Source organism: Oreochromis niloticus, unplaced genomic scaffold (genome assembly GCF_001858045.2).
Source record: "Oreochromis niloticus isolate F11D_XX unplaced genomic scaffold, O_niloticus_UMD_NMBU tig00001364_pilon, whole genome shotgun sequence".
Lineage (NCBI taxonomy): Eukaryota > Metazoa > Chordata > Actinopteri > Cichliformes > Cichlidae > Oreochromis > Oreochromis niloticus.
In genome coordinates this window covers 22,947-48,343 of record NW_020327366.1, presented here as the reverse complement: position 1 = coordinate 48,343, position 25,397 = coordinate 22,947, and the positions used below count along the sequence as shown (strand labels likewise).

Below are 25,397 nucleotides of genomic sequence, written 5' to 3'. Positions count from 1 at the left end.
AGGGTGTGGGTGTGTGTGTTTGGAGGATGTGTTTGTGCGGGGGGGGGGGGGGGGGGCGCGAACATTTTTCTTGTAAAAAAGGGGGGCCTGGCAAAAAAAGTTTGGGAACCACTGCGTTAACAAATACAATACATGTGTACGTCAAGTCAAAACCACAAATGCTCGGTTAACTTTTAACACAGTTTAAAAGAACATTGGCTTCCATTTTCTCCACAGGTGCTGTCCCTCAACCACAGCTCTAACATAGCTTCTGGGACATCCTGCACCTGCTTCTTCATCAAACAGTCACATACACAGAAATACAGTCACAACAAAACATGCTTAAACTTTCACCTACAAATGAACATACTAACTGTGTGTGTATGTGTGCATGTGTGTATTAACCCCACTTGAACTTTCTTTCACCTCTGCTTATGCAACCAGACCGAGGCCATTGTCATGTATGTAACAATCTTGATTTATATGTGAAATGTGTTAAACAAATGTTTCAATCAACTGCCACTACTTAAAACTTAATAAAAGATATACATGAGTAAAAGATAATAAAGAATAGCCTGGTTATTCAAGTAGCCTCATCCAAACAGCTCCTCAAAATAACTTGCACTCAGACTCTGCTTTCGGTTTCACTTCCGGCAAAGCATGCAGTTTCCTGTCTTATTTTGGCACAGAGTATACTCAGCATTAGGCCTTTATTCAAATAACATCATCCAAACAGCTCCTCAAAATAAGAGTAAAATCTGCCTGAAGAGAAACTCTGCTCTCCTAAAACAATACCATAGTAAGAAAATCTCTCTGGGTTGTCTGGAAGATTCTTCCTCACATCACTATCATACACTTGTTTTCCATCATCTGATAGGATGAGAGCAGGATTTGCTGTATCAGGATCCAGAGTCACATCCACCTCATGCTGCTGCACCCTCTGCAGCTCAGCCTCAAACAGCTTCTTCTTCATGGGTTTCCAGACTGTCTCCTCCAGCTGATCCACAGCTCTCCCCACAGTCCCCTCATATGATGGTGGATGAACTCTTGCCTCTGTCCTGTCCTTGGTGGGTGGAGCAGCTTTCAGGGAGGAGAAGCTTTGGAGGAGGTGGAGGTGGTCTTCAGAGCGTGAGAGCTGCTCCACCTCAGAGCTTCTCTCCATCAGCTCAGAGATTTCCTGTTCCAGATCTTTGATGAAACCTTCAGCCTGTTTCTCTGTAGTTTCCTGTTTGTCTTCGATCTCCTTCATGAGCTCCTTCAGGCGTCTCTCAACAGACTCCATCAGAGCAGTGAAGACCTGAACACCTTCTGCTTTCTGTCTGTCTGCAGCATCTTTACTCATCTTCACCGACTCTGTGATCTCCTGAATCTTCAGTCGTCTCTTCTGGATCATCTGCTGAATCTCAGCCTCTGTCTTCTCCAGCTCTGCCTTCTTTCCTTCATATTCTTCTCTCAGAGGAACAAACTCGTGGTTCTTGTGCTCTAAAACAGAGCAGAGCGTGCAGACACATGTCTGGTCGGTCTTACAGAACAGCTCCAGAAGTTTATGATGCTTTGTACACATCCTGCCTTCCAGGTTCTCCACAGCATCAATCAGCTGATGTCTTATTAGGCCTTTCACTGTCAGATGAGGCTCCAGGTGAGTCTGACAGTAGGAGGTCTGACACACCAGGCAGGACTTCAGGGCCTTCAGTCTGGTTCCAGTGCAGAAGTCACAGGGAACTTCTCCTGGTTTGGCAGCTTGTTGCTCTGAGCTGCTGCTGCTGGCTTTCTGCTGAGCTTCACGTCTGAACTGAGCAACCATCTCAGAGATGAAAGTGTTGACCCTCAGCTGAGGTCTAGTGGAGAAAGTCTCTTTACACATGGGACACTGACAGCTCTGATTCATGTCCCAGTGCTGACTGATGCAGGTTTTGCAGAAGTTGTGTCCACATGGTGTAGAGACTGGATCAGTGAACACATCCAGACAGATGGAGCACAGAAACTGATCTTCAGATCGCAGATTGCTGGCAGCAGACATGTCTGCACTCTGAGGGAGAAAGAAAAGAAACACATTTGATTCAAAATTCACTTTAAATTTCATTTTTAAAGAGAGAGAAACAAGCGTCAGTAGTCTGAGGAGCTTGGAAAGAAAAGCGTCTGGACTTCTTTAAGTTCCTTGAAGACGTTTCATCAGAGAAGCTTCTTCAGTTCAGTTCAGTTGGTGACTAAATACTTCTTATTGTAAGTCCAGATCAACGAGCCATTAATATTAAACAGTGACTGTTCCAATAGAAGTGACAGTGAGGAGGACAATGAATCATAAACCTCAGAAATGTGTTATTAACTGTTGATCCAGTATATTAATGGCATTTATGAGAACATGTTTATTCAGTGGTGTCTGTATATTTGCTCCATTTGTGCGTCATTAAAAACTGTTTTCTCTCACAGATACTGGAACATCACAGCTCCTCACAAACTCAGGATATGGAAGAAGATGAACTTTTCCAGTCACTCGCTGGGATACATCATTCAATTATTCTGGATCCTCAGAAAACATTGATTTATTTTTGTATTTCATGTATTTGTTTGTCCAGATCAAAGATTTATGTTAGTAGAGAAGAAGCCACCATGATAAAGCCTGTGTGTGAAAATGAGATCAGTGAATTTTGTTGATCAAAATCACATTTAAGGAGGAATTCTGTCCTCCAGTTTGTTTAAATAAGCTTTGGGATTAAACACCATCATCTATGTTTGTGTCTGATGACATGTTTGATCCAGTTCAGCTTGAACATCACAGCTGATGTGTGAACTCTGACATATTTAAAGCCTCGATTATCAGGATGATTCAAACACATCTGTTTAAATAATGAGATTTATGTTTCCACACAAAGTTATAAAGTGCAGCATCGACTGTTTTCTGAATGATTCAGGAACATCTGTGACTCTTACAGGATACACTAAGTCAGATAATCTCTCTTTGTAAAATGTCTGAATGACTTTTTGAAGTACTGACCAAAATCTGCTGGTTTACAATATCAAAGGCTTTATATCAATAAAGAACAAACAGGTGTTTTCACGTCTGTAATCCTTATGATCAATCAGATCCAGAATCAGTCTAATAGGAACAGGAAGTGATGAATAACCAGGAAGTGTGGAGTCAGTCTGAAGTCCAGAGCACAGACTGAGTCCACAGTCCTGAGCAGAGCCACAGTGAGACTGAAGCAGCAGCTCGATGTTCCTACAGTGGATCTGTGCTTACATGAGCAGATTTCTATGGATCCAGTGTGACTGTGATGAGTCAGCATGAAGTGAACAGAGTGAAGATTTGTGTAGAAACAGGAAGTGTGATCAGCTGCACTCACCACTGTTGCTGAGAGAAACCTGATGGACTCCAGTGAATCTTCTTTTAGAGACAAACAGGACTCGACTGCAGCTCTGCTGCTGCTCTCTCACACTGTCACTTCTGCAAAATGGCGATGACCTTCTCGTCTTTGCTCCGCCTCTCCCTGCAGCTGTTTGTCTGGTTTTGCTGCCTCTCCCTTTACAGGAATCAGCTGGTCTGTACTCAGTGACTGTGTGCAGCGGGTGGGAGGAGTGAGGAGTGGTGTGTGGGTTCACACAGTAATGACGGCCTCAGGTGATCAGGAGAAACTCACCTGGATTTCCTTTTTCCACAGCAGACTGAGAGCTTCAGGTGGACCCTGAATGAGGTCTCAGACACAGGTGGTAAAAGTACACACAGTGTGTACTGAAGTAGAAGTACTACTGTTAAAAATACTCCAAGTACTGATTCAACTGGCTGTGAAATGTAAGAGAGTAAAAAGAGCTGATTGAAGAACATTTCTAACACATGTGTTTATACAAAGCTAACTGCTACATCCACGTAATAATAAAATAATATTATTCACTTTATTTCTAAATTTGAATTCTAATAAATATTCCCAGTTTTAATCAGACAAGTTGAACATGAGCAGAGAAAAAGAGGAAAATCCAAATATTCCTGTGTTCAGTTTTCTCCATTGTACAGACTGACTGTGCCTCTAAACAGGAACATGAGCAGGAAGAGGCTGAAGTGGATTCAGCAGGTGGAGGATGCCCAACATCAGCCGGAAAGATTTACTGTGACGTTTGTTTGCTGTTTTCGCCTCGTGCATGAGAACATCACCAAATAAACTTGAGAAAGTTTTTAATATTTATTGTTCAAGAGCAAAATGACTGACAGACTGTGTTTAAGGTAAACTCACAAATGTTGCAGTGTAGCAATAATCATCATATTCAGTGTTTATTTGCTGGTTTGTTGGCAGCAGCTCATTAAAACAAACATCTGTTTGACCGTCTCCAGTTAATCTGAGCATCAGGCGGCTCAGCTGATCTCTGGTGTGTAGCTGCTGTGCTGCAGTCCCATTCCTCAGTGACAGTAACAGCAGATCCACATGTTTGAAAAGAAAGCTTTTAAACAGATGAACACACTCAGTAAAGGACAAATAAATAAGTAAGAAAAAATTAGAGTAAAGAGAAAAAACAGGAGCAACTGAAACATGCTGCATGCTAGCTGACGCATGAGCACTAGAACTGTTAAACTTTATTGTTATGATTTTAGCAGCGAGTTACATGAAATACTGCATCAAAAAGAACAACACAGTAATCACAGACATGTTTATGCCAACAAACAAACATTAACCCAGAAAAGCCTTTAAAACAACCTGCTGTGGTTTGGAGCAGAGATTCCTGAATTTACCAGGTGCACCTAAAGGCAGCACAATTTAAACCGTAAATAATGATGTAGGTGCGCAAATCCTCTTCAAGCGTCACACCATCAAATGAGCCGGCTTACATTTGTTGCACTTGTACACCAAGTTTTTAGATTAGATTAGATAAAACTTTATTAATCCCTCGGGTGGGTTGCTCTGGGAAATTCGGTTTCCAATAGCACAGCACCGACAGAAGTTACAGAATGTGAGCTGAAATATACCATATATACACATATATAAATACAGAGTATACAGAAGGGATCAATAGAGTAAATAAGAATACAAGGGAATTGCACATTTCAAGTATTGTGAGTCTGTTGCACCGTTGGATATTAACAAATTATTGCACAGTGAAATTCAGTACAGCTTTTTTTTATGCTAGCGTTTCTTCATTGCTGATTTTGAGCAGCTCACTCAGTCCAGTCCAGGTAACAGACTCACCTGTTAGCAGCAGCTCTGCCCTCACAGAGCTCAGCTGCTTATTTTAGTCAGCAGGAAAAATGAATATTATGGACTACAGCAGTCTGTCAGGGCCGTTCAAGGACACAAAGTCACACACAGGTTTAAACTGTTAGACTCATGAATATCCACAAAGTTCGATGCACATTTATCTTTAACAGGAGCAAACAGCCTGATCAGATAATATAATAACTCATAAAAGCTCATTTATGTAAATCTCTGCTTGAACCAGTGAAACAGTCTCACACTGATTAAACACCATCACTACTTCAGTAATGACAGAGGGGCGTAGGTGTGCTCGTGGGACAGTCCTCCTTCATCCAGCTGTGGAAACCAGATGTGGAAGCAGACTCCCTGAGGTCTGCAGTCCAACACCAGTGTGAGCAGAGAGGACTCAGCTGCTGGGCGGAGCTTATCTTCCTGTTCTGTTCAAATCCAGCATTAAACTCTTATGTTCACTCTTCAGTCTGATCATGTCTAACAGACGTCACTGTTCATCTCCTCCTCCCTCTGTGACTCATTCATGTCCACTTTACTTCTTAGTAAGTCTCCACAGCTCCAAACCAGCTCTGCACTCAGAGTTAGTCCACGTTCTCACCTCCATCTTCAACCTTTCGTCAGCCAGAGTGTTGGGTCTGTGCTTCCACAGGCCCCACTGGGTTACAAACTTATTCCTCTTAACGAAAAGCAAGGAAACAAGACGAACAGCTTTTACTTGCTAGCAAGGGAGGACCGCTCTGTGTCTCAGGAAAGCACTGAATCCAACCACAGACGACCTTTTACTGAAAACAGTTACAGTACACAAAAGCACCACCCATTGTAAAACCCCCTAGGGTCAAAAAACACAAGGCACTATGTGTGTATGTGTGTGCGAGAATGTGTGTGTTTGTGTGACCTCCTGCCCACAAAAGGATGATAAAAGCAGGAAGCTGACTTAGCAATAAACAGAACCCTCACATGTCCCTATAATAAAACACTGCAGCCTCCCCCACCAACAGACTGGCTGCAGAGGTGGTCAGAGACAAAGGAATGTCTTTGATCAGGCTGCTTGAATAAGACTTACAAATTTAAGTAACACAATGACAACATTTAACAATTTGACTCCAACACAGAGCACTATCCCCACATGCTTCAAGACCACAACCATCATCCCTCTCCCCAAGAAAAGCCCAGCCACTAAACGCCTACAGACCAGTTGCACTGACTCCAATCATTGCAAAGTGCTTTGAGAGAGTGGTGCTGGCCTACATCCAGAACAACATCCCAGACACTCTGGACCCCTGCAGTCTGCCTACTGGCCCAATAGGTCCACGTCAGACGCCATGGCTGCTGCCCCTCACTACTCCCTCTCCCACCTGGAAAACAAAGACCTCAGGGAGCTTTTTGTTGATTATAGCTCCGCCTTCAATACAGTCATCCCTCACAAACTCATTCACAAGATCCTCGGCAGCTTCTACAGCTGCACTGTGGAGAGCACACTGACCAGCTGCATCACTGCATGGTACGGCAGCACTACTGCTATGGACCGCAAACGCCTGCAGAGAAGATGACCAGGACCCCGCTGCCCTCTGCAGAGCATTATGAGGTTATTAGTAGAAACATATGTTACTTTATGCCTGTAGTCAAGATAGCTGATTTATGTTAACAACTGTAGGACATATATTATCTTTTAGTTTAGACTGTGTGCTGTGTGAGTAGTCAAGTTTCCATCATACATTTGGGTTAGAAGAATATAATCATTACGTAGTTCATTAGATAAGTGTGCACCACTCTGTATCCTTGATCTGCTGTGAATGTGTTACACTGTTTTCTTTACATGTTTTACTGCTGAATCATGAAGAGAAGGTTGTGTGCAGGAGACCTTATGTCTGCAGTTAGGAGAAGATAGACTGCATTCCATACCCCCACCTTCCTTAGAGCATGAAGACAGGGAGCCGAGGTCATAGCTTAGGCGCCGTAAGAGAGAAAACATGTGAATGTTTAGGCTTTTACAAATAGGTGGGGGCCACTAGGAGCTATAAAAGGCTGAGTAACCCGTCACCATTTGGAGACATGCTGTGACCCTCTTCAAGCATCTCTCCCCATCATGATGGTTCTTATGCTCATAAGTGTTGAATTGTATGAAAATAAAATATTGTTGATTGAGCATGTATACACCGAGTATTGTCCCTCCTTCAGCCCAAAGATTAAAACAACTGGGAGTTTTTAACAGCATCCACCATCGCAGAGTCCAGAGGAGAGCTGCCTCCATCCTCAAAGACCCCACATCCCCCCAACACAGACTGTTCACAGTTCTACCCTCAGGACGAAGGTTTAGAAGTTCAAAATCCAGAACATCAGACTCAACAACTCCTTCTTCCCAAATGCTATCAGACTCTTGAACAGCTGACCTATTTTAACAGTAATTGTTGCTCATCAGGCCATCTTTCATATCAAGCTCATAGCTCCTTTGCACATACATCTACCTCACACTTAAATTTAATCTCCTTCATTTATTCATAGTATTTGTATTTTATCTTGTTCTATTTGTATATATTAGCCTGCATCTGTGTGTGGACAGCAAAGAAAGACTTTCATTGCACAGAGAAATGCTTTTCTTTGTATATATGACAATAAACGCTTTGAAACCTTGAAATGTTTTTCTGATTATTCATGACACTGATTACATCTGAAACAATCAACAGTCACATGTAGATCTGCTTCATCTTCAGCTCTGTGTTTCATGTTCGTCTGATCTTCTCTGAAGCTTCCTGACAGTCAGCAGCTTTGACCTTTGACCCACATGAAGCTAACATGTGACACAGAGTCAGGACGCTCCGTGGAGATCCAGCAGAAACATGCTCGGGGTCATCATCATTATAAACTTCTAATGTTAGAGAAACAGCTGCAGAACATCTGGCTGAGGTTAGTTAGCTGTTAGCAGAGGAAGGCCAAAGCAAAGCTGCACCTTCATCTTCCTCAGGGCTCAATACACACTAAATACTTTATACTGTATATACACACAGGCAGCTCTTCATCACCAGCTCCTCCTCCTCCTCCTCCTGGTGACCTCACAGGTAAACACACATACCTCAGCTCCCCTTTGACCTCTGCATTTGGTGCCCTCCTCCTCCTGAGACGTGCCAGCATGTCTGCCATGGCTCCCATTAAGGTTTCTGCAGAGGAGAAAACAGGAGCGAGTCTCAGAGTTCATCAACATATTTCTACATCAGACACAAACCATGTGACCATGTGCAAGACTCTCAACTGTGGTTTAGTTTGAATAGTGGGAATAATAGAATCACCAGTGGACCATCTGACAGTGACCCTCCAAGCCTGCATGAACCCAGCAGAGCTGAGCACCGACTCTGGTCAGGTCTCCAAATTCAGGCTGTCAGATTTATAAAACTGTACAAATCAATCTTAATGAGGAAGATCGAGTGAATCTGATTTCTGTGGATGGAAATCTGGGTTCCCAGCCTCTTCCTCACAGTGAGGAATACAGATCATTCCCTCAGCACTGGGATGGGAACCTGGAAGAGCTGAACGGGACCATCAGAAGCTCTTTGAGTAAATGCAGCAGATCCTCTTCAGTCCTGTAGATCCTGTGGATCCTACAGTCTAAGATCCAGAACTGTCACTAGGATGGTTCAGTCATTTCTCATCAGCTACAATTAGAACGCAGAGCTGAGCAAATATAATCAATCACATGCTGTAGAAACTTAGATGTTTCTATCCTTCAGAAAACATCTGACAAAAAGATCTAAAACTGTGTGAAAAGCAACACTTGTTATTCTCTAAATGTTTGGCCACAGCTGTAGATTACACTATGAGTGAATGTCAACAATTACATTTAATTTAATCTCTCTTTCTGCAGGTAAAAACGATCCAATCTTCTCTCTAAATGACTGCTTTGTCTTTAAAAAGGTGAAGAGCCTGAGGCCGGTGACCTTTCCTCAAGTACATCCTCACAGCGGCTCACAGGACAAGGCCACACTCCTGTCCTGCCAGAAGAGAAGCTTCAGAGTGTCCGTGCAGTTCAACCACACCTGTCATATTCAGTATGGTGTTCATGCAGTTTGCTACACAACAGTTACAGCATGTAGTGATACAGTCCCACTGCCTGTTCATAATATGCAAACATATGAGGAGTTCAAGCGTGTGATGACAAAGGCCTCCCACTGTGGTCATTTCATCATGTTTAGGATCATCCAGCCACGCATCTGATCAATGGAATATTAGTAAAACAGAAAACTAAAGAAGACGTGTGTTACTTTTATCTTTATTTATTTTATACATTTTTCATTGTTAGACATTAGGTTCACTGAAATCATTAAAAACAGTTTTGTCAGATTTCTTTCCCTCTTCCATGTGACTGTGTCAGCTTGTCAGCATCTATTTGGGACGAGAATGCAACAGGAAGTAAATGAAAAGTACCATTAAAAGCAGGAGAGGTTCTTATATTACAGAAAAATAGATTATTTAAAAAAAACTATCTGATTTAGGAACCCGAGAGAGGACTTGGTAAAATAAAACGTTCTTATAACTTCACCCTGTGATGGGCCAAGCTGCGACTATCAGGCATGGTGATGTAGGTACAGAGCATGTGAGAGTGTGGTCCAGTAAATGTCTCTTCTAAAACTAGATGAAGGCACAAGGGGATCAATGTCAAGGCGTAGAGATTCAATATCTTCAGCCTTCAGTGGAGACTCCATTTCTGGCACCAAAACACCTGGGTGGGTATGACGGCCCTGAGCTCTCCCAATCAATGCCCTCAATTTGGATTTGCTGACATCAAGAAGCATGTGTAAATGATTTTCAAAACATAGAAGAGTCAAGAAAAGAAAATCATTGCCATTATTACTCAACTGCCTCATTTTCCTCAGATCTCTGTGGCTCTCTGATGGGCTGCTGCAGCATCCACAGTTCCCACAGCTGGTTCAGGAAACGCTCGGTCCTAATGGGATGATCATTCCAGACAACAGAGAACAAATCCACCTTAAGACTTCTTGAGAGGAAGGAGTGCTGGGCACAGAAGAGATGAAGAGTATCTGAGAGGATGAGAAATCCATCTTCCTCCAAGCTGTGAGTACATCATAATAAATGTGTCACACCTGTCCAAACGTCCCTCCACAGACGCTCAATTCTACATTTGAAAAATACAGAAAAGTTCTCAAAGGTCAGTCGAAGACTGACAAAGAACAGCCAAACAGCAATTCAACTGGAGCCAGTCCTGATGAAATAACAATAATGTCAGTTTGATCTTAAGAGCTTCAGCACCTCTGGTTGTGCTTTCCCACTAATAAAGCTTCCACATCATCTCACAGTGAACATCACCTCAGCAGGCTCTGCACCATATGAGATTTTGAAATAAGTGTTCAAACAACAGGATACACAAAAACTATTCAAACAACAGACTGACACACTTGCAAATTACAGCACTGAACAAATCCTGATGATTCCATGTTTAAAAATCATGAGACTAACTTCAGAATAAATTTAACGGAGCTTTGCTCACATGAAGGCAAAGTGAGCAAATCCAAATCTTCTGATCCAGAAAAAAGTCAAGTGCAGTGCCGGCTGTGTTGTTGCAGCATTAAGGTACATAATCTAAAGGAGGAACGATTGTTTGTAATTCATTAACACAGCCACATTAAAAACTGCTAAATGATCTACTACTACTACTACTACTACTAATAATAATAATAATAATAACAACTAGAAAGCGAAAATTTCCGAAGAAATTTTAAGTGTGCCTATGCTACTGCCGGATCAGTTGTCCAAAGTCATCAGGATGTATGTATTTGGAGCAAAAAAACTGTTGAGTTTTAAGCAGAGAGTCATCAGCTGTTCCTGTGCTCAGCTGTTAGGGCCTGTTGCTATAGTAACTCCTGTGAGTGGCAGGAGGGGATGGGACACACACACACACACAAACTGCAGTTGGGGTCAGACACAGAGATGGGCAAACAGGAATTAAGCTCTGAAACAAATGCTTCCCAAAAGAAAACTGAATGTCCGATCGCAAAAATTCTTTCACCGTGAGTGGCAGGAACTTCCAGACTACAACATATTAAATTTTCATGCCTGTAGAGTGTATTATACTGACGTGGTGACAGTGTAAAGACACCCTTCGATGTTAGGTTTGAGCTGAAAATCGAGAGCAGTTTTAGAATGGTCGTCTATGGGGGACAGAGAGGGAGGAGGCTGCGCTTTGATGGCATTTGTGAGAAAACCGTAAATCTGATCTTGATAAGAAAAACATTGGATGAAAGAAGACAACGATAGCTACGTTTTGATGTATAAATTATTGATGTGGGGTTAACGGTTTGGATGGGACAGGAAGAGAAAGACAATTTTTTTCAATTATTCCCCACACTCTGTTTTTTTGGCAGTTGACAGTGCGGCGAACATTCCGTGAAAATCTCAATTTTCCTAAAACTTAAACTGCTCTTGTGAAACAACCGTAAAAGATATCGCAACGAGGATTTGGTCAATAAAAGTCCAAAATCTTGTGACCCGTTTAAAGTTTAAATGACGTTTCTACGACAACGTATGGCCGAGCGGTAAGCCTTCAAAGTGGCCTGGGTTGGCACCTTTTTTTGGGCCCTTCCCAATCGAAATGCATGGGGAAAAATGGGGTCTTTTTTGGGGAATTTTGGGAAAACCGTGCAACGAATCCCTACCAAGAGTCATAGCACCCTATTCCCGATCGAGCCGCACGAAACGGTGTGACATACGTGGGGGTCATCTCAAAGCTGCGGGCCGTGAAAAAGTTCATAATTTCAGGCGGAAGAAAAAATAATAATAACTAGAAAAATTTGCATTTCCTGCGAAAATGCAGTGTGGATGCTTTAAAGCTGAAGCTGTCTGCAAAAAACTAGCTGAAAAAGCTGAAAAGTTGCAGAAATTGTAAAAAGTTTGCAGAAGCAAAGGAACTTTGCTAAAATGTAATAACTTAGCAGAACTGCAATATCTCAGAGGAAACATAATACTTGGCAGAAATACAATAGCATTGCAGAACTTAGCAGAAATATTGTAACTTACCAGAAACATGATAACTTCTCAAAAATACAAGAATTTAGGAGAAATAGTATAAAATAACAGAAAGAATATATTTAGCCAAAAATACTTAAACATTACAGAAATACTATGATTTAGAAAAATAGTACAACATAGCAGAAATACTGTGATTTACCAGAGACACTGTGATGAACTATGAATATTGTAATTTTAAATAAAAACTATGTTTTAGCACAAATACTATAATTTGGCAGAAATACTATCATTTGGCAGAAATACTATGTTTCAGCACAAATACTCTGGTTTAGCACAAATATTATAACATAGCAGAATACACTTATATAGCAGAAATGCTATATTTAGAAAGAAAAATATAATATAGTAGAAATACTATGATTTAGCAGAAAGACTGTAATCAGCACATATACTGTAACATGACAGAAATTCCTCCACTTAGTAGTAATACTATAACATAAGACAAATGTTATGATTTGGCACAAAAACCATGATTTGGCAAAATACTATGATTGAGCAGAAGTACTAAGATGTAGTAAAAGTACTTTGATTTAACAGAAATACAATTATGGAGGAGTAATACTTTAAAATGGGAGAAACATTGATACACACACACATACACAGAGCCTAAAGGGAACAGTATTTCTGCCATGGAGTGCTAACAAGAATCTGAAGTCCATATTAGAAAAGCTGCTAAAATCATAAAAGGTTGCAGAATTGTAATAAATGATGTATATGAATTAGTGGTCTGTGATAGTGTATTAATTTGTAGGGAAAAAAAACATGTTGCCCAAGGTGTAATTGAACCCACGACCTTTGGGTTGCAGACCTGTGTCATTACCAACTGCGCCACTGGGAAAGAGAGCGAGCGCCTGGAAAACAGGGTGATGAGCAGTCAGAATTAGATTGCGGTGAGAGGCGAAAAACGCTGTTTTTTGGAGTTACAAAACGTCGTGTAACTCAAAAACTAGGTGGACTAGAAGCATAATTCTTGTACTGGGTGAATCAGCGTACTTTCGTGTACTTTGACTGTGATTTGCATTGCTCTTTGTACATCGGTCGCTGAGATATGACGAGAGAAGAAAGGGCAGACCTCAGATATGATTGGCTGGCTGGGAAGCTGTGCAGGCCCTGATATGTAAATTTTATATGTATCAGTCCTCACAGAGGATTAGCTGCCTGGGGACCTGGCAGAAATATATACAAATAGTATGATTAAGCATAAATACTACATTTAGTAGAAATACTATGTTTTAGCACAAATACTATAAAATGGCAGAAATACTATAATTAAGCAGAAATACTATATTTGGCAGAAACACTATATTTAGTACAAATCTTATGAAATAGCAGAAATAGTATGATTTAGCAGAAATGCTGTATTTGGCACAAATCTCATAAAATAGCAGAAATAGTATGATTTAGCAGAAATGCTGTATTTGGCACAAATCTCATAAAATAGCAGAAATAGTATGATTTAGCAGAAATGCTGTATTTGGCACAAATCTCATAAAATAGCAGACATAGTATGATTTAGCAGAAATGCTGTATTTAGCACAAATACTGAAAAGCAGCAGAAATGCTATGACTTAGCACAACAGTAATAACTTATAGAAAAATTGGAAAAGCAAAATGGACAGCTGGAAAAATCCTGAACATGCTAAGGGTCCCTCAAATCTAATTGTTAATTGAAAAAAAAAAATCAGCAAAAAAAGTATAACAGTCACACAATCACAAATATGGGCACATATGGAAACACACATGCACAGAGAGACACACACAGGACCAAATTCAGTCAACCAGTCTAAATATATTGAATTTAAATGATATAATAAGATGCTCCCATCAAAAGGCTCTCTCTCGCTCTCTCTCTCTCTCTCACACACACACACACACACACACACACACACACACACACACAGAGCCTAAAGGGAACAGTATTTGTGCCATGGAGTGTTAACAAGAATCCGAGGTCCATATTAGAAAAGCTGCTAAAATCATAAAAGGTTGCAGAATTGTAATAAATGATGTATATGAATTAGTGGTCTGTGATAGTGTATTAATTTGTAGGGAAAAAACACATGTTGCCCAAGGTGTAATTGAACCCACGACCTTTGGGTTGCAGACCTGTGTCATTACCAACTGCACCACTGGGAAAGAGAGCGAGCGCCTGGAAAACAGGGTGATGAGCAGTCAGAATTAGATTGCGGTGAGAGGCGAAAAACACCGTTTTTTGGAGTTACAAAACGTCGTGTAACTCAAAAACTAGGTGGACTAGAAGCATAATTCTTGTACTGGGTGAATCAGCGGACTTTGGTGTACTTTGACTGTGATTTGCATTGCTCTTTGTACATCTGTTGCTGAGATATGACGAGAGAAGAAAGGGCAGACACCAGATAGGATTGGCTGGCTGGGAAGCCGTGCAGGCCCTGATATGTATTTGTATGTATCAGTCCTCACAGAGGATTAGCTGCCTGGGGACCTGGCAGAAATATATAGAAATAGTATGATTAAGCATAAATACTACATTTTTTAGAAAAACTATATTAAGCACAAATCCTATAAAAAGCAGAAATACTATATTAAGCAATATAAATATCCTCTAAAAATCCTATAAAAAGCAGTAAAACTATACTATGATTTGGTAGAAAAACCCTAATTAATCAAAAATACTAAATTTGGCAGAAACACTATATTTAGCACAAATCTTATGAAATAGCAGAAAGAGTATGATTTAGCAGAAATGCTGTATTTAGCACAAATCTCATAAAATAGCAGACATAGTATGATTTAGCAGAAATGCTGTATTTAGCACAAATACTGAAAAGCAACAGAAATGCTATGACTCAACACAATAGTAATAACTTAAACAGAAAAATTGGAATAGCAAAATGAACAGCTGAAAAAATGCTGAACATGCTAAGGGTCCCTCAAATGTAATTGTGAAATGAAAAAAAAATCAGCAAAAAAAAGTATAACAGTAGTCACACAATCACAAATATGGACACATATGGAAACACACATGCACAGAGAGACACACACAGGACCAAATTCAGTCAACCAGTCTAAATATATTGAATTGAAATCATACAATAAGATGCTCCCATAAAAACTCTCTCTCGCCCTCCCTTTCTCTCTCTCTGTCACACACACACACACACACACACACACACACACATAGGGAGAGACAAGCAAGTTTCTAGGTCAGTCAAGCAGCCTGGGAGCTGCTAAATTTGAATCCACCAATCAGAGAGGCTGTGTACTTTTTCCCGCCAAAACAGGTGCAGCCGTTTTTACACACTCAGCACAGAGAGAGACAGGATTTCTGCAGTGTATTTCTCATAGTGAGGGTTCCCCTCAAACAAATGGCCATAATTTCCTAACCGTAGGGGCTAGAACGGTCATTCTTACACCGTTTTGTTCAGAAGAGATGGGGGAATCTTCAAGTGTTTACAATTTATCATTAAAATATGAATTATTAAAGATATTTGACTTGTAATGCACCATAACTGAGTAGAGGCAAGCGAAAACTGCCTTGACTTGCCCTCAAACAACGCTTTCTAACTCTAAATCTATTTGGAGTATCGATATCATTCTTTCACCGTAAGAGACAGCAGGCTTTGGTGAACAGTCATGGAAATTTTCAGGTCTCTGTGGAAATCCATCAAAAAGATATGACGAGAGAAAAAAGTGGTTCATTTCCAGAGTTTGAAAGCTGAAGAAATCTGAGCGAGGGACGAATTTCCTACCCTCAAACAAGTCTAACTCATTTCAGAACGGTAATAGGTGAGAAAGAAATTCTTGAATTGTGAGCGTCAGGAGTGTCTCAAGATATACTGGGACAAGCCTCATGTTTTAACTTCGCTTCGTTAAGGAGATATGACGATTCGAATATGCCTCTCATTACAGAAATCAAGCGGTGATTTTGAACAAACTCTCCATTGACTTTCTATGGAGAGTTTTCAGACTTTGTGTTGGTCTGAGGAGATTTGCCAAAATTCTATAAATCCCACAACAATGATAGTAACATTTTCTGAAAGCCAGCAAAAATACCTACGTTTTGATGTATAAATTGTGGAAGTGGAGTGAAGATTGAGCAAGTACCAAGAAGTTGTTCGGACATGAAGAGAAGACTGCAAAACTTTCAGTGGCACACTGAAAGCCAAGTGCATAGCAACCATAACAACGCATGTATTTTGTGAAAAATCACAAAAATGAAACTCAAAACTTAAAGAGGGATAAGATTAAAACGGTAACAGATATGAAAAAGCTGAATCATTCATGAATAGCCCAATAATTTGTGAACATTTTAAAATTTGAATGGTTGTTCTAGGTGAAAGTATGATAAAGTAGTTAAGTTTCAAAAACAAGCAAATTTTAGCAGAATTGTGGAAGTTTCCCATTCATTTCAATGGGACAAAAAAAAGCATAAAAAGCTTAATATTTTAAAAGTATAACAGTTAAAAATACCAAAAGTCATAGCGCACATTAGCAGAAATAGCAGAATAGTTTAAAATTTGAACGGTGAAAATCGGCTGAAAATTGTGGAAGTAGAAAAGTGCCAAAAAAAGTGCAAAAGTGGCAACTAGAATAATAATAATAAAGTAGAATAAAGAATAAAGAGAAACAGGAACTCAATAGTGTGGATGCCTCCAGCATCCACACAACTAGAAAAATTTGCATTTCCTGCGAAAATGCTGTGTGGATGCCTTAACGCTGAAGCTGTCTGCTGAAAAGCTGAAAAAGATGAAAAGTTGCATGGTGGTGAAAAAAAACATGTCGCCCTGAGCAGGATTGGAACCTGGCCCTCCTGGTCTCAAGGCAGCTACTCATCTCACTGAGCTAAACTCATTCTCTCAAAAAACAGGAGGAGAGACCGACAATTCTGCTAAAATGAGCAGAAGCTGCTGAGAATTGTGCTGAGAAGAGGTGAAAAGGTTGAAAATTTTGCAGAAAACAGGTAAATCAGCAGAATTTCTGCAGAAAAGAGGTAAAGAAGCAATAAGTTGCGCTGAAAAGAGATGAATCAGCAGAATTTCTGCTCAAAGGTGGCTATTCATTTCCCTGAGCCAAAGTCACCCTTACAAAGAAGAGGTGGAGAGACGGACAATTCTGCTGAAATGAGCAGAAGCTGATAAGAGGTGAAAAGGCTGAAAATTTTGCAGAAAAGAGGTGAATCAGCAGAATTTCTGCAGAAAAGAGGCAAAGAAGCAGAAACTTGCGCTGAAAAGAGATGAATCAGCAGAGTTTCTGCTCAAAAGAGTTGTCTTTTTTCTGAATACAGCCAAAAAAGCTGGAATTTGTGCTGAAAAGGGGTGAAAAAAATGAAAATTTTGCTGAAAAGGGGTGAAGAAGCTGAAGAAGCTAAAGTATACTAAATCAAAGTATTTGTGCCAAAACATAGTGTTTCTGCCATATTGTGGTACTACTACATTACAACATGAATACGGATTAAAGATGAAAGAAACTGGCAACAAATTCCTCCACTACAAACCAGTCTGATACCACTTCTTTGCAGTGTTCACTAAGGCACTACCCAAAAGGCGCCACAAGAGGGCACTCCAACACAAGAGATGAGCAGAATTTCTGCTGAAAAGAGGCAGAAGGTTCTGTATGTAGAAAAAGAAACACTGTTGAACCATGTGTGAAATAAATAAAGAAATGAAATGAAAGAACAACCTGGTTCTGCTCAAATTCACCAATCAGAGGTACTGCCTCTGTCTGCTTCATCAGGCTGTGTACTTGTTTCTGCCATGGAGCGTTAACAAGAATCTGAGGTCCATATTAGAAAAGCTGCTAAAATCATAAAACTTTGCAGAATTGTAATAAATTAGCAATATAAATTACAGGTCTGTGATAGTGTATAAATTTGTAGTGAAAAAAAAAACGTGGATCAAGGTGGGATTGAACCCACGACCTTTGAGCTGCAGAGCCGTGTCATTACTGATTGCGCCACCTGGACAGGGGGCGGTAGTCTGAAAGACAGATACTTGGGCAGTCAGAAAATAGATCGCGGTGAGAGGCGAAAAACGCCGTTTTTTGGAGTTACAAAACGTCGTGTAACTCAAAAACTAGGAGGGCTAGCAGCATAATTCTTGTACTGGGTGAATCAGCGGACTTTGGTGTATTTTGACTACGATTTTCATAGCTCGTTCTACCTTCGTCGCGGAGATATGACGAGAGAAGAAACGGCTTCATTTCCAGAGTTTGAAGACTGAGAGAAGGACAGATTTCCACCCCTCAAACAAACGTAATTCATTGCTCAACGGTAAGATAATTGTAAAAACTGCTTCCACTGTGAGTGTCAGCAGTGTCTGAAGATATATTGGCACAAGCCTCATGTCCTAACTTTGCTTTGTTAAAGAGATATGGCGATTTTAAAATGCCTCCCGTTACAGAATTTCAGCTCTGAATTTCAAAACCTCCCCATAGACTTTGAATGGGGAGTATTGAGACCTTGTGTCACTCCGAGGCAAATTGCGAAAAAACGGTAAATCTCACAATAAAGATAGTGACATTGCCTGAAAGCCAGCAAAAATACCTACGTTTTGATGTATAATTTGTGGGGGTTGAGTGCAAATTGAGCCAGTAGCAAGAAGTTGTTTAGACATGAAGAGAAAATTCAGAACGGACCAGCACTCACTCTGACTTAATTGCATAGCAACCATAGCAACGCATGTATTTTCTGAAAAATCACAATTTTGCAACTGAAAACTTAAAGAGAGATAAGATTAAAACGGTAGAAGATCTGAAAAAGCTGAATCAGACAGGAATAGCCCAATAATCTGAGAACATTTTAAAGTTTGAATGGAGTTTCTAGGTGAAAGTATGACAAAGTAGTTAAGTTTCAAAGACAAGCAAGTTTTAGCAGAATTGTGGAAGTTTTCCATTCATTTCAATGGGACAAATTAAAGGAAAAAAGTGTAATATTTTAAAAAGTATAACAGTAATAAACACCAAAAGTCATAGCCATCATTAGCAGAAAGAGCAGAACAGTATAGAGTTTGAACTGAAAAAATCGGCTGAAAACTGAGAAAGTAGTTAAGTGCCAAAAAGTGTACGGAAGCAACTAGAGGAATAATAAAGAACTAGAAAAATTTGCATTTCCTGCGAAAATGCAGTGTGGATGCTGGAACGCTGAAGCTGTCAGCTGAAACTAGCTGAAAAAGCTGAAAAGTTGCAGAATTTGTAAAAACTTTGCAGAAGCAAAGGAACGTTGCTAAAATGTAGTAACTTAGCAGAACTGCAATATCTTAGAGGAAACATAATACTTAGCAGAAATACAATAGCATAGCAGAACTTAGCAGAAATATTGTAACTTACCAGAAACACGATAACTTCCCAAAAATACAAGAATTTCGGAGAAATAGTATAAGATAACAGAAAGAATATATTTAGCCAAACATTCTTAAACATTACAGAAATACTACTCTATAGCAGAAATGATATATTTAGAAAGAAAAATATAATATAGTAGAAATACTATGATTTAGCAGAAATCCTGCAATATAGCTGAATAACAATGATTTAGAACAGATACTATGATTTAGCAAAATAGTAATAACTTAAGTGAAAATATTGGAAAGGTAAAATGACAAGCTGAATAAAAAGGAACATGGTTAAGTTTGCTCAAAACTAATTTTTGTTCACCTGTGAAAAAATAAAATAAAAATACATTTAGAAATACAAATAAGAACAGCCAACAGATACACACAAAATTAAATATGGATACACAAATCAACAAATACACACAAAATCAAATATGGATACACAAATGTACAGAGAGACACACACACACACAGGGTCTATGCCAGTCAACCACTCTGAATATATTATATTTTTATCCAACAATGAGATGCTGCCCTAAAAAGGGCTTTGTGTGTGTCTTTCTCTCTCTCTCTCTCTCTCTCTCTCTCTCTCTCACACACACACACACACACACACACACACACACACACACACACAAACTCAGGCTCACACACACACACACACACACTCAGGCTCACACACACACACACACACACACACACACACACATAGCATCAGCAAGTGAATAGGGGCTGTTAACAGCATGTTTCTAGGTCAGTCAAACAGCTGTGAGCTTCTCAATTTGAATCCACCAATCAGAGAGGTTGTGTGCTTTTTCTCGCCAAAACTGGTGCACCAAGTGCAGGCTTTTACACATGCAGCACAGAGAGAGACAGGATTTTTGTAGTCTATTTCTCATAGTGAGGACTCCCCTCAAACAAACAGCTATAAATTCCTAACCGTAGGGGCTAAAACGGTCATTCTTAGACCGTTGTGTTCAGAAGACATGGGAGAATCTTGAAATGTTGACCATTTAAAATAAAAATATGAAATATCATAGATATATGACATAGATGATTGGTTGTCTTAGAAGCCATGATTGCCCCAATATGCAAATTTGAATGTGCAAGGCCTAAGATATGATTGGCTGGCTGGGAAGCCATGAAGGCAACAATATGCAAATTTGAATGTGCAAGCCCTCGGATATGATTGGTTGTCTTAGAAGCCATATAAAAAGCAGTAAAACTGTACTATGATTTGGTAGAAAAACTATAATTAATCAAAAATACTATATTTGGCAGAAATACTATTTTGTAGCAGAAACACTATATTTAGCGCAAATCTGATGAAATAGAAGAAATAGTATGATTTAGCAGAAATGCTGTATTTAGCACAAATACTGGAAAGCAGCAGAAATGCTATGACTTAGCACAATACTAATAACCTAAATAGAAAAATTGGAAAAGCAAAATGGACAGCTGAAAAAATCCTGAACATGCTAAGGGTCCCTCAAATGTAATTGTTAAATGAAAAAAAAAACCAGCAAAAAAAAGTATAACAGTCACACAACCACAAATATGTACACATATGGTAACACACATGCACAGACAGACACACACAGGATCAAATTCAGTCAACCAGTCTAACTATATTGAATTTAAATCTTACAATGAGATCATCCCATAAAAAGGCTTTCCCTGTCTCTCTCTCTCTCTCTCTCTCTCTGTCACACACACACACACACACACACACACACACACACAAGATCCAATTCAGTCAACCAGTCTAAATATATTGAATTTAAATCTTACAATGAGATCATCCCATAAAAAGGCTTTCTCTGTCTCTCTCTCTCTCTCTCTCTCTCTCTCTGTCACACACACACACACACACACACACACACACACACACACAAGATCCAATTCAGTCAACCAGTCTAAATATATTGAATTTAATCTTACAATGAGATCATCCCATAAAAGCCTTTCTCTCTCTCTCTCTCTCTCTCTCTCTCTCTCTCTGTCACACACACACACACACACACACACAACACACACACACACACACACACACACAACACACACACACACACACACACACAAGATCCAATTCAGTCAACCAGTCTAAATATATTGAATTTAAATCTTACAATGAGATCATCCCATAACAAGCCTTTCTCTCTCTCTCTCTCTCTCTCTCTCTCTCTGTCACACACACACACACACACACACACACACACACACACACACACACACAAGATCCAATTCAGTCAACCAGTCTAAATATATTGAATTTAAATCTTACAATGAGATCATCCCATAACAAGCCTTTCTCTCTCTCTCTCTCTCTCTCTCTCTCTCTCTCTCTGTCACACACACACACACACACACACACACACACACACACACACACAGGGAGAGAGAAGTAAGTTTCTAGCTCAGTCAAGCAGCCTGGGAGCTGCTGAATTTGAATCCACCAATCAGAGAGGCTGTATACTTTTTCCCGCCAAAACAGGTGCAGCCGTTTTTACACACACAGAGCACAGAGACAGGATTTCTGCAGTGAATTTCTCATAGTGAGGATTCCTCTCAAACAAATGGCCATAATTTCCTAACCGTAGGGGCTAGAACGGTCATTCTTACACCGTTTTGTTCAGAAGAGATCAGGGAATCTTAAAGTGTTGACAATTTATCATTAAAATATGAATTATTGAAGATATTTGACTTCTAATGCACCATAACTGAGTAGAGGCAAAGCGAAAACTGCCTTGACTTGCCCTCAAACAATGCTTTCTAACTCTAAATCTATTTGGAGTATCGATATCATTCTTTCATCGTAAGAGACAGCAGGCTTTGGTGAACAGTCATGGAAATTTTCAGGTCTGTGTGGAAATCCATCAAAAAGATATGACGAGAGAAAAAAGTGCCTCATTTCCAGAGTTTGAAATCTGAAGAAATCTGAGGGAGGGACAAATTTCCTACCCTCAAACAAACCCAATTCATGCCAAATGGTAATAGGTGAGCAAGAAATTCTTGAATTGTGAGCGTCAGGAGTGTCTGAAGATATATTGGCACAAGCCTCATGTCTTAACTTTGCTGCGTTGAGATATGACGATTTGAAAATGCCTCTCATTAGAGAAATCCAGTGGTGATTTTGAACAAGCTCTCCATTGACTTTCTATGCAGTTTCCAGACTTTGTGTTGGTGTGAGGAGATTTGCCAAAATTCTATTATACAGAAATACTGTAATCAGCACATATACTGTAACATTTTAGAAATTCCTCCACTTACTAGTAATACTACAACATAACACAAATGTTATGATGAGTTGAGCGGCTGGTACTCTGGTGCAGTCAGCACAATCTGGAGCTGAACACTCTTAAAACTGTAGAGATGACAGTGGACTTCAGGAGACATCCCTCAACTCTGCCCCCCCTCATCATATCAGACAGCCCTGTGTCGACTGTGGAGATCTTCAAGTTGCTGGGTACCACCATCTCCCAGGACCTGAAGTGGGAGACCAACATCAACTCCATCCTCAAAAAGACCCAGCAGAGGATGTACTTCCTGAGACAACTGGGGAAGTACAGTCTTCCACAGGAGCTGCTGATCCAGTTCTACACTGCAGTCATTGAGTCTGTCCTGTGCTCCTCCATCACAGTCTGGTATGGTGCAGCCACTAAACAGGACAGGTGCAGACTGCAGCGGACTGTACGGGCAGCAAAAAGGATCATCGGCACCCCCCTGCCCTCCATCCAGGATCTGTACCTCTCAAGAACCAGGAAACGGGCAGGGAAAATCATCACAGACCCCTCACACCCTGGACACAGACTTTTTGATCTGCTGCCCTCTGGCAGACGGTACAGAAGCCTGCAGACCAGGACTACCCGACACAGGAACAGTTTCTTTCCCCTCGCCATCTCCCTTCTAAACAGTTGAACTGTCACACTGCTCCCACTGCCAGACTGCAACTGCACCTTATGTACATTCTGTAGTATTCATTCCACCTCATTTCATTTCTGTATTTTATGTATATACGTTTAGATTAGTTATTTATAGTTGGTTTACACAGCTTTGTGTATGTATGTGTATGCATGTGTAATGTATATATAGATACGTGTGTGTGGGGGTACGTGTGTGTGTGTGTGTGTGAGATTTACATTGCTGTGCTCGAGAGCCACCATCTACCGGAACCAAATTCCTTGTATTTGTCTGCACATATACTTGGCCAATAAACACCATTCTGATGATTTGGCACAAAAACCATGATTTGGCAAAAATACTATGATTTAGCAGAAATACTATGATTGAGCAGAAGTACTAAGATGTAGTAAAAGTACTTTGATTTAAGAGAAATCCAATTATGGAGGAGTAATACTTTAAAATGGGAGAAATATTGATACACACACACATTCACAGAGCCTAAAGGGAAGAGTATTTGTGCCATGGAGTGTTAAGAAGAATCTGAGGTCCATATTAGAAAAGCTGGTAAAAAGTTTTCAGAATTGTAATAAATGATGAATATGAATTAGTGGTCTGTGATAGTGTATTAATTTGTAGGGCAAAAAACATTTTGTCCAAGGTGGAGTTGAACCCACGACCTTTGGGTTGCAGACCTGTGTCATTACCAGCTGCGCCACTGGGAAAGACAGTGAACTCTTGGGAAACAGGGTGATGAGCAGTCAGAATTAGATCGCGGTGAGAGGCACAGAGAGCCGTTTTTTGGAGTTACAAAACGTCGTGTAACTCAAAAACTAGGTGGACTAGAAGCACAATTCTTGTACTGGGTGAATCAGCGGACTTTGGTGTACTTTGACTGCGATTTTCATTACTCTTTGTACATCCGTCGCTGAGATATGACGAGAGAAGAAACAGCAGACCTCAGATATGATTGGCTGGCTGGGGAGCTGGCAGAAATATATAGTAATAGTGTGATTAAGCATAAATACTACATTTAGCAGAAATACTGTATTAAGCACAAATCCTATAAAAAGCAGAAATACTATATTAAGCAATATAAATATCCTATAAAAATGGTATAAAAAGCAAAAATACTGTAATATGATTTGGTAGAAAAACTATAATTAATCAGAAATACTACATTGGGCAGAAATACTATATTTAGCACAAATCTTATAAAATAGCAGAAATAGTATGATTCAGCACAATAGTAATAACTTAAACAGAAAAATTGGAAAAGCAAAATGGACAGCTGAAAAAATGCTGAACATGCTAAGGGTCCTTCAAATGTACTTGTTAAATGAGAAAAAAACTCAGCAAAAAAAGTGTAACAGTCACACAATAACAAATATGGAAACATATGGAAACACACATGCACAGAGAGACACACAGGATCAAATTCAGTCAACCAGTCTAAATATATTGAATTTAAATCATACAATAAGATGCTCCCATAAAAACTCTGTCTCGCCCTCTCTTTCTCTCTCTCTGTCACACACACACACACACACACACACACACACACACACACACACACACACAGGGAGAGAGGAGCAACTTGCTAGGTCATTCAAGCAGCCTGGGAGCTGCTAAATTTGAATCCACCAATCAGAGAGGCTGTGTACTTTTTCCCGCCAAAACAGGTGCAGCCGTTTTTACACACACTCAGAACAGAGAGAGGCAGGATTTTTGCAGTCTATTTCTCATAGTGAGGATTCCTCTCAAACAAATGGCCATAATTTCCTAACCGTAGGGGCTAGAACGGTCATTCTTACACCGTTTTGTTCAGAAGAGATGGGGGAATCTTACAGTGTTGACAATTTATCATTAAAATATGAATTATTGAAGATATTTGACTTGTAATGCACCATAACTGAGTAGAGGCGCAGCAAAAACTGCCTTGACTTCCCCTCAAACAACGCTTTCTAACTCTAAATCTATTTGG

At 40.0% G+C, this 25,397-nt stretch overlaps 1 protein-coding gene across 1 annotated transcript; it reads right to left on the bottom strand.

Moving 5' to 3' along the window:
• Positions 1 to 703: 703 nt before the first annotated feature.
• On the bottom strand, positions 704 to 3,419 carry LOC109199794 (tripartite motif-containing protein 47-like). The gene is made up of 2 exons (XM_019355121.2): positions 3,324 to 3,419; positions 704 to 2,008 (listed from the first exon to the last, which is right to left on the bottom strand). Exon 2 carries the CDS (start codon positions 1,997 to 1,999, stop codon positions 704 to 706), a length of 1,296 nt encoding a protein of 431 aa, XP_019210666.1. The 5' UTR covers positions 2,000 to 2,008; positions 3,324 to 3,419.
• Between the last annotated feature and the right edge of the window lie 21,978 nt (positions 3,420 to 25,397).

Bases quoted from the DNA above. Each gene is read 5' to 3' on its own strand.
- LOC109199794 (XM_019355121.2), bottom strand. From the start codon at position 1,999: ATGTCTGCTGCCAGCAATCTGCGATCTGAAGATCAGTTTCTGTGCTCC.